Source organism: Procambarus clarkii, chromosome 31 (genome assembly GCF_040958095.1).
Source record: "Procambarus clarkii isolate CNS0578487 chromosome 31, FALCON_Pclarkii_2.0, whole genome shotgun sequence".
Classification (NCBI taxonomy): Eukaryota; Metazoa; Arthropoda; class Malacostraca; order Decapoda; family Cambaridae; genus Procambarus; species Procambarus clarkii.
In genome coordinates this window covers 35,097,324-35,107,114 of record NC_091180.1, presented here as the reverse complement: position 1 = coordinate 35,107,114, position 9,791 = coordinate 35,097,324, and the positions used below count along the sequence as shown (strand labels likewise).

The window sequence follows — 9,791 nt, the reverse complement described above, 5'->3', positions numbered from 1 at the left end:
TTAATTATAGATATGGTCTAAGGCAGACTGAAATTTGCCCAGTTTTTTCTTTTTTTTTGGGGGGGGGGGGTTACAGTATTTGGACTTAGTGTATTTCAAAAGTGTATAGTGGTCATATATATATATACAGTGACACCTCCAAAATTTGGATCATATTTATGATCTAGGTCATTAAGAAAATTAATACAAATAAGTAAATTTCTTATTGAATTTTCTATCAGTTTTTAACTGTTGGTTCTTTACTCAAATCTCTCTAATTTCAATAAAGTGCAAGAATAACTTCAGTGAATTTAATGATATTTGAAAGTTACAGATGATAGCAATTTACGTGATTTCCAGAATGCAGAGATGTCTTTCAATTTTGGTGCAACAGAGTTCAAGCACCCACCTAAAGCGGGATACGTAGCAGTGTCTCAGGCCAGCAAGGACTGTACTGTGAGCTCAGGTGTGAAGGGAGGTGGAGACAAGCCACAAAAGCTTCAGAACAATGCTCCACATGCTGTCATTATTGAGGTAAGAATGGTAACACGTGACTGGTCTGTATTTACTTGTCCAGTATCTGGTTTATATTGATTGCTGGATGGATGTCTAACAATATAACCTATACAGTTCGGTACAGATTCATTTTTACATCACTGTTGCTTTTAAACTAACCTGTTCATTAAATCCTGGATACATACAATATGAAAATTCAAACTAAAAGTAGTATGTTGTGCTATGTGAATTGTTAAACAGTTTAGATACAAGTGGCAAGTTCCAAAAGCAGACCATTTTTTTTTAATGCAAACAAAAGTTTTTATCATTTAACAGCCTTCAAGAGAACTCGCAGAACAGACCCTAAAACAGGTTCAAATGTTTCGTAAGCATCTAGATAATCCAGTGGTTCGTGACCTTCTTGTTGTTGGTGGTATACCCGTGAAGGAGCAAATAGCAGCACTCAATGCAGGTGTGGATATTGTTTGTGGTACTCCAGGACGCTTGGAAGATCTTATTAATACAGGACAACTCTCTCTCCAGTCTTGCAAATTCTTTGTGTTGGATGAGGCTGATGGACTTCTTAAACAGGTAAGTTTGATTTTATCCAAGGAAAAGTACTTTTTATATTTTGGTAGTAAATATGTAGGAATACCTGATATAAATTCAAGTACTGTATCATCAGCTTGCCTTATGAATTAGAGAAAAAACTAAGAACTCTTGACTACCTGATTTCTTGTATTAAGTCAACTACTCGTGGAACATTTACACATTTCCTTAATGTGCGTCTTTGGCTATCAGTAAATGGGCACTTGAGAGTTGGGCAACTTTTATAGATTTCATCCTGGAAAGGTTGGTCATATTTTTTAAATGACTTTAAATATACAGCTGATTTATTTATAAGGTAATTTGATGCATTACTGTATTTTGTTGACTTTCATTTATTGCATTAAATTTCTTGCCATATTTTGTTTCATGTAATTACTTTATCTTGTATACAAGTGTACTGGTATTGCAGGGGCATGAGCGTCTCATCAATAACATCTACAACTCCATACCCAAAATCACATCTGAAGGCAAGAGACTCCAGATGGTGGTCTGTTCTGCCACCCTACATTCCTTTGAAGTGAAGCGCATGGCAGTAAGTTTCTGAACCCTTATTTGGTAACACTTGTTTGCTAAGGAAAATTGTGCCTTCTCAACGGTGCAATGTCTTAAGACTAAGGATTATGAATTATCTTAGATTATGGTATACTATATAATAATCAAGTGAAAATTAACAGTGAATAGCATGACTAGTGTGTTCCAAGCATATATGGAGTGGAAAGAATGTTGTCTAATGTATCAATTAGTTTCCATAAAGAATATTTTGTACAAGGGTGACATTTTATTAATGGTTAGGTATACATATTTTATATATATATAATATGACATTGTGTCTTTAATACTTCAAAGTTACTTAATGCTCTCTTTTTCAATGTGGAAATACTGTAGATTGAATCATAAGTGCATGTTAGGAATTTGTGTATCAGACTTTATGAATGTAATTGCAGAAGTGGTGAAGGTGAGAGATTCAGTAGTTTAAAGCTTTACTATTCATGTTGGAAGGCTGCTGAAAATGTGTTACCTGAAAGAAATAGAAGAAAAGATAATATCATAGTAAATATAGTACAATATTTAGTATGTTGCTTTTACTATAGGCACGGTTTACATTCCACCAGTCAATTTCCTTCCCTCAGTTCTGTCTTTGCTCAATCTTATTTGCATGAAACTTTTTTCCAATTACACGCATCAAATATTTAAACGACAGATTCTAGTACTGTACTTCCTACATCACACACTCGTCATCCTTTCTACTACAGTTTGCTTCAGTTTACTCATTTTCAAGTCTTCTACTATCCACAGTAAAGCTTTCAGCTGCACAATATCTCACCCCTCGCACACTGCTACAACTCCATATGTTTCACCCAAGTATGGATGATGATGTTGATGTTCAAGATTCGCTACTTGGAACAAAAAGTCCCAAGCAGCACGGGCTATGGTGAGCCTGTAGGATGATGATGACAAAACTCTGGCATGTTACATTTCATCCACCTGCTTTAAAACTGTCATTAAGAGCTATAGAAACTTAATTTTGAGAACCTTTCACAGAGGAGCAGCATCATTACCAATTTTCCATGCAGATTTCACTTGAGGACTTTAAGGCATCAGTGCAGCTACTTCCTTCCCTCTCTTCCCTCATTTCACAACCTGTCCTCTTAAAAATGTCGCTTTTGGCCGTTTGCCTGTATGGCCGAAAGTGGACGTACAGTTATATAAAAATGAAAAAAAAAATGAAAATTTGGGATTTTTTTTTTTCAACAACAGTAAGTTAAGGGTCCTCTGGTAGGTTAGGTGGGCAGGAAATTCTCATAAAGTTTCAAAACGTTATGAAAAACGTTAATTGAAAGTCTCCTCTTCTAACCTTACCGAGTAAGCCGGACGACTCAAACAGAAAACAGGACAGTACGTCACTTTTGTGAGTTAATTTCATTTCAAATTACGTCCACTTTTGGCCATAGCGCGTATACGAGCGAAAAGTGACGTTATTTTTAAGAGGACGAGTTGCATATCATCCCATCTTCCTGTGAAGAGGAAGTTTGTGTTGTTGTTTTTCTGCAGTAATTGGCATCTCACAAGGAGCTCTGTATACCTACTTAAGCACTACTGTGGATCATTGCTGCTATTGATTTACTGGTGTGTGTGGTCATTCATGTTCTGTGTTTGTGTTTTGTGAAAAGTATGGTTAATTTATTGTGTAATATGTGTAACAAGTTTTATCTCTTCGTATACGCCTCCATGTTTTCTTGGTGTTGATGCCTTCCAACCTCGTGAAAGTGGAACATAGTGGTAGTGGAGCAAGCTTGTCTGATACTAGACACTGAACTTAAGAATCCTGTGTGTGGATGGTGCAAGTGCATTGCACCTAACGATGCACTTGCAATGCACTATTTAAGTCAATTTAAATTATTTATTCCAGAAATATGTAGAAAAATGTTGAAATTCTGCTTGATTGTATTAAGGAGATGGAAAACGTATTTAAAGCAGATTACACTTAAAAAATGAACAGAAGTACAGTACTTGCTATATTTTGTATTTAAATGTTATTATTAACTGATAAAATAGAATTGTCTGTAAATGGTACAGTATAAATATAATGTACTGTATTGCTAATCATTGTTATGTCAGTTCTTATAGTAGATTATTTGAAAGAATTGGTAGCTACTAGTCTGTTAAATAAGGGTGTACATGTTGAAGCCAAAACTTTTATCGTATAATATTTTTTTTAATTTTGGTTTTTAATTTAGTGTCTATAAATAAGAGATGTACAAAAATTTGTATAAAGAAGAAAAAAATAATAATTTTACCAAGAATATTTTCTTGATATTAGAGCCTCTGAATTCCAAATAGAGTACAGATATTTCAATACCTTAAAATAATTTTGCTCCGACCAGTGAATTTTACTATAGAAAAACTTTACATAGGAACGTTTGATGCACTTCCCGACCTGGGTAGATCTTAAAGGGGAAGATGCTGTGCCCGAGACTCTCCACCATGTTGTCGTAACCATTGATCCCAGAACGGATAGTAGCTGGAGCAATCTTCGTCGCTATCTGCAAACTGATGGCGTGCATGTTAAGGATGGCGTACGACCTGGGAACAATACACCTGGTAAGCAAATAAAAGTGCAAGGCTAAGCTTTACAGTTAATATTTGAGAATGTGTCTTAGTTTTTTAAAGTACTGTAAGTGTAAGTGCTTCTAATGTTTTAATTTGTTATGCTTTTCAGTTTGGTGTCCGGAATTTTTATTTAGCTTGTTCAGATATGTATTTAGATACCATTTGCCAATTTTAATGGTTTGTAATATGCTGCTTCACATTATGAGCTATGAATATTTTTTGAGGTTCACTTAAGCTGGCTTGTACTTAAGCATTAGTACCGATCGGCACGACCAGTTGGCCTGGCCCCTGCCTTCAACTAACTTCCCTACTCAGTTCTGTTGCTGTTGTTCTATTGGTGATTGCTACTTTAGTGCTCCGGTCCACCACTCAATTGCAGCGCTAATCTCATACCCTTCTAGCATTGAGATTACAGTATTATGTAGTACTCACTCTCCCAATAATGCAATACTTGATAATATTTTCCAGTAGTAAATAATAGCTTGAATTTAACATTATGATCATGAATATATAGGATTATGAATACTGTATAGCATTACTGAATATAGCATTATTGAATATCGAATCATGTCCAAACAAATTCCGTGACTGGTGTGATCCACTTGCACGGAGCAATTTCGGTGAGATAGCTTCAGGAGGGCCACTGGACATCTACCGGAAAGAGGCATTTCTTTACATTCATTGCTGTTTTGTTTTTTCTCCTTTCAGAGACATTAAGTGAGGCGGTGAAGCTGCTGAAAGGAGAGTACTGCATTAAGGCTATTGACACACACAAAATGGATCAAGCACTAATATTCTGCCGCACTAAGTTGGATTGTGACAATTTAGAGCGCTATTTTAATCAAATTGGTAGGTGTCTTGAATTTGTAAATCTTTAAATAGATTAAACCCCTACACTGTGTGCCTGTTACTTATACTAGTAACAACTCCATGGTGTGAAAAAAAAGTTCTTTAATGTTAAAATAATCACTGAAAAATAATAATTAACATTTAGTTTACTTTGGCTGTGGTCGAAAGAAGAAATATCTCGGGCACAATTTGGAGACATTGGTGGATGAGATTACCAGGCATAAAGGTTCCCTGGGTGACATGAGTTGCCAAAAATACATTTACATTATTTTAGTGTTACTGATTTTATTCACTGGTATTTTGCAGCTATATTATGCAACAGTGTTTAACTTAAGAAATTTCTATAAAACATGCAAAATATAAATACACATTTGTATCACTAATATACACACACAGTATTATATTCTATGAACAATAAAATGTGCTGGTTTTTGCTATTATCGCATTACATACACATTCTATGTACAGTATATCTACATACACTAATATGATCCACTAATCAGTTCTGGTAGGTTATCTTGGAGATGATTTCGGGGCTTTTTAGTGTCCACGCGGCCCGGTCCTCGACCAGGCCTCCACCCCCAGGAAGCAGCCCGTGATATCTGACTAACACCCAGGTACCTATTTTACTGCTAGGTAACAGGGGCATAGGGTGAAAGAAACACTGCCCATTGTTTCTCGCCGGCGCCCGGGATTGAACCCGGGACCACGGGATCACAAGTCCAGCGTGCTGTCCGCTCAGCCGATCGGCTCCCGTTCCGGGCGTGGTAATCTAGTAACCAGTGATCCAAATTCAGCTTAGCCCTGCATATTTTACATGAAGTTGTAACAGCACGCATTGAACATAATACATCTTATTCATATTTTGAATGCATTTACCATAGTTTTTCAAGGGCAATGATGCATTGGGCTGTTAGTATTATTTTATTGTTTATGTACTGCAAACTACTACTGAATTATTGCTCAGAATGAATGTACGCAGAATGTACTATTGTACATCTAGTATAGAGAGAGAGCTGGGGCAGGGAGGTGCGTGCCCCAGGGAGATAATCCATGCCCATGCCCCGCCTTGAGGTCAGTTCTTGAGTCACACCAAGAATAACAATCGAGCAAGTTGTCCTGACCAGGATGTGGCATATTAGGGAGGGTTGAGCAATAGGAAGCCTGTCTGATAGGGCTCTTGGCAAGCAGCTCTCCCTCAGTCTACCTATCTATATGGAAGAAATGTATCTAGGCCCTCCTCCCCCCTGCCTATTCTCTCTCCCCCACCTTTCTTCCTTCATTTCCTCCCTCCTTCCCTCCCCCTCACTGGTGAGAGAGTAGGATTGAGAGTGGTTAGAGAACTCGTAGTTCTCACGCTCGTGAAATTGTCTGCGACCCTGGAGGAGTAGAGCGGAGGGGGGGGGGGTGAAAGTAGGTGACGATGGAGGAGTAGAGGGGAGCATTATATTCAGCGAACGTAGGTGTCTATGGAAGAGTACATCATAGAGGAGGGTGAAAGGAAGGTGACGATGGAGGAGGAGAAGGGAGGGGGTGTGAAGGTAGGTGATGATGGAGGAGTAGAGGGGAGGAGGGGGGGCAAAGGTAGGTGTCAATGGAAGAGTACATCATAGAGGGAGGTGAAGGTAGGTGGCGATAGAGTAGAGCAAAAGGGGTGGGGGTTGAAAGTAATCCTGAGTTTAATTTTTTAGTTATATATAGTGACACCTCGGCTTACGAATGAATATTTATGAACTTTTCGGGTTACGAGCCTAATTTCTTCGAAAAATTTGAATCGGGTTACAAACTTTGCCTCGGGAAAGGAGTTTGTTGATATACGTATGGGCTGACCTAGCGCGTGGTGGCATGGTGATCGCGCCTCAGTTTACCAGTGTCTCCTGCCTAGTAAGTATCGCGCCTGAATTCTTTGTAAAGCATTACATTTGTTTTGGGATTTTTGGCTATTTGAACATAAAATTTGTTATGATATATCTTGCCATGAGTCCCAAGAAAGCCAGTGGTAAGGTTCAAGCCAAGAAAACACATGTGAGAATGACCATAGAGGAAAGACAAGAGAGCATTCATAAACATCAAAATGGTGCACAGGTTGTTGAACTAGCTAGGCAGTACAACAAATCTATGTCAACAATATGCACTATACTTGCTAAGAAAAAGGATATTATGAGCGTTAAAGTGGCAAAAGGCATATCAACAATCCCGAAACAAAGAACACAAACACTTGAGGATGTTGAAAAGTTTTTATTAATTTGGATACACAACAAGGAGTTAGCAGGTGATAGCATTTCAGAGGCCATCATTTGTGAGAAACCAAGGCATTTGCATGAAGACCTTTTAAAGAAAACCCCTGGAACGAGGGGGGGGGGGAAAGATGAATCAAGTTTGAAAATGTGAAAAGTTTGTGTGACACAATAGAGCCTCGTGGAAAACTTTTGCTGTGGTCATTACCTGGTGGAATGCACCCAGGATGGAGTATTAGGGCTACTATACATCTTTTAAATCATAAAGGTAATAAACATTTCCCATCAACCTTACAAACAATATTAACCTATTTTCATGTATTTCCCCCATGTGCATTTTAACAAAGTTGCTAAATTGCCTTTATCATTCTGTAAAATTATAATTACAGTACTGTATGTATAATTTTGTTAGTATAAATGGACTGAATATTCTGAAATTGCTATTAATTTTACAATTTCAGATTCAAAGGTGGTCTGGACACCCAATTTGGTCAGACAGGTGAAGAGAGCATTTAGGATAGATCGAAGAGATGAAGATGGTCGCAATTGTGTTCGAAGAGGCAAACGCCCCCCTTTGCTCCTGACATTATGTTCAACCATTGACCTCTGCACACCTAACACAAGGTAGGTTGAAAACTCCTCCTTCATGTCATTGGTACATTAGCCAGAAACTCAGGGCTCATGTAGGAATATCCCTAAAAAAAAAAAAGTGGCCCCAACAATGCATCCTCCAAGTCTGGAGGATGAGCAGGAGCATTGTCGAGAAGCAGGACCTTGAGTGTCAAACTTTTCTCTTGCAGATATTTTTTGATGGCAGGGCAAACCACTCCACATCACAGTTTTTCTGCACGTTATATATTTTTTAAAATCTTGGATTTTCGGAATGATACACGAGCAAGGGTTTAATTTTCAAATCGCCACACAGCACAAGAGTTAGCCTATCCTGACACAAGTTAGCCCAAGTTAGCTTGTGTCCGGGCAGTGACGTCTCCTCTTGGGTAATGTATGTCCTCTTCGGCAATTTTTTCCAGAATAGCTATGTCTCCTCACAATTAAACACTTGTTGTGGAATGTATCCATCAATACAGCACAGTGTATCTACAAAATTTTAATTTTTTAGTTATATATAGTGTCACCTCGGCTTACGAATGAATATTTATGAACTTTTCGGGTTACGAGCCTAATTTCTTCGAAAAATTTGAATCGGGTTACAAACTTTGCCTCGGGAAATGAGTTTGTTGATATGCGTATGGGCTGACCTAGCGCGTGGTGGCATGGTGATCGCACCTCAGTTTACCAGTGTCTCCTGCCTAGTAACTATCGCGCCTGAATTCTTTATAAAGCATTACATTTGTTTTGGGATTTTTGGCTATTTGAACATAAAATTTGTTATTATATATCTTGCCATGAGTCCCAAGAAAGCCAGTGGTAAGGTTCAAGCCAAGAAAACACATGTGAGAGTGACCATAGAGGAAAAACAAGAGAGCATTCATAAACGTCAAAACGGTGCACAGGTTGTTGAACTAGCTAGGCAGTACAACAAATCTATGTCAACAATATGCACTGTACTTGCTAAGAAAAAGGACATTATGAGCGTTAAAGTGGCAAAAGGCATATCAACAATCCCGAAACAAAGAACACAAACACTTGAGGATGTTGAAAAGTTTTTATTAATTTGGATACACAACAAAGAGTTAGCAGGTGATAGCATTTCAGAGGCCATCATTTGTGAGAAACCAAGGCATTTGCATGAAGACCTTTTAAAGAAAACCCCTGGAACGAGGGGGGGGAAGAAAGATGAATCAAGTTTGAAAATGTGAAAAGTTTGTGTGACAATAGAGCCTCGTGGAAAACTTTTGCTGTGGTCATTACCTGGTGGAATGCACCCAGGATGGAGTATCAGGGCTATACATCTTTTAAATCATAAAAGTAATAAACAGTTCCCATCAACCTTACAAACCATATTAACCTATTTTCATGTATTTCCCCCATGTGCATTTTAACAAAGTTACTAAATTGCCTTTATCATTCTGTAAAATTTCAATTACAGTATACTGTATATAATTTTGTTAGTATAAATGGACTGAATATTCTGAAATCACTATTAATTTTACAATTTCAGATTCAAAGGTGGTCTGGACACCCAATTTGGTCAGACAGGTGAAGAGAGCATTTAGGATAGTTCGAAGAGATGAAGATGGTCACAATTGTGTTTGAAGAGGCAAACGCCCCCCCTTTGCTCCTGACATTATGTTCAGCCTATTGACCCCTGCACACCTAACACAAGGTAGGTTGAAAACTCCTCCTTCATGTCATGGTCCCTTTCTAGAATGAGGGTACACATTTTGCGCATCAAGAATAAGGGTTCGCATTGTGCATTACTAGGGTGAGAAATTTTACTGTGCACTATTGTGGAGATGGTTCACATACTGCACGTCTGGGTGGGAGTTAACATGGTACTGTGAGAGTTAACATGGTACAGTACTAGGGAGAGTTAACGTGGTACAGTAC

At 38.1% G+C, this 9,791-nt stretch overlaps 1 protein-coding gene across 1 annotated transcript; it reads left to right on the top strand.

Annotated features, from left to right (window-relative positions):
* Nucleotides 1–313: 313 nt before the first annotated feature.
* LOC138370355 (ATP-dependent RNA helicase DDX1-like) lies at nt 314–9,573 on the top strand. Its single transcript, XM_069334705.1, has 7 exons — nt 314–513; nt 811–1,065; nt 1,493–1,615; nt 3,999–4,185; nt 4,903–5,043; nt 7,742–7,904; nt 9,403–9,573. The coding sequence occupies exons 1-7, from the start codon at nt 349–351 to the stop codon at nt 9,455–9,457; spliced, it is 1,089 nt and encodes a 362-aa protein (XP_069190806.1). The 5' UTR covers nt 314–348; the 3' UTR covers nt 9,458–9,573.
* Nucleotides 9,574–9,791: the final 218 nt, after the last annotated feature.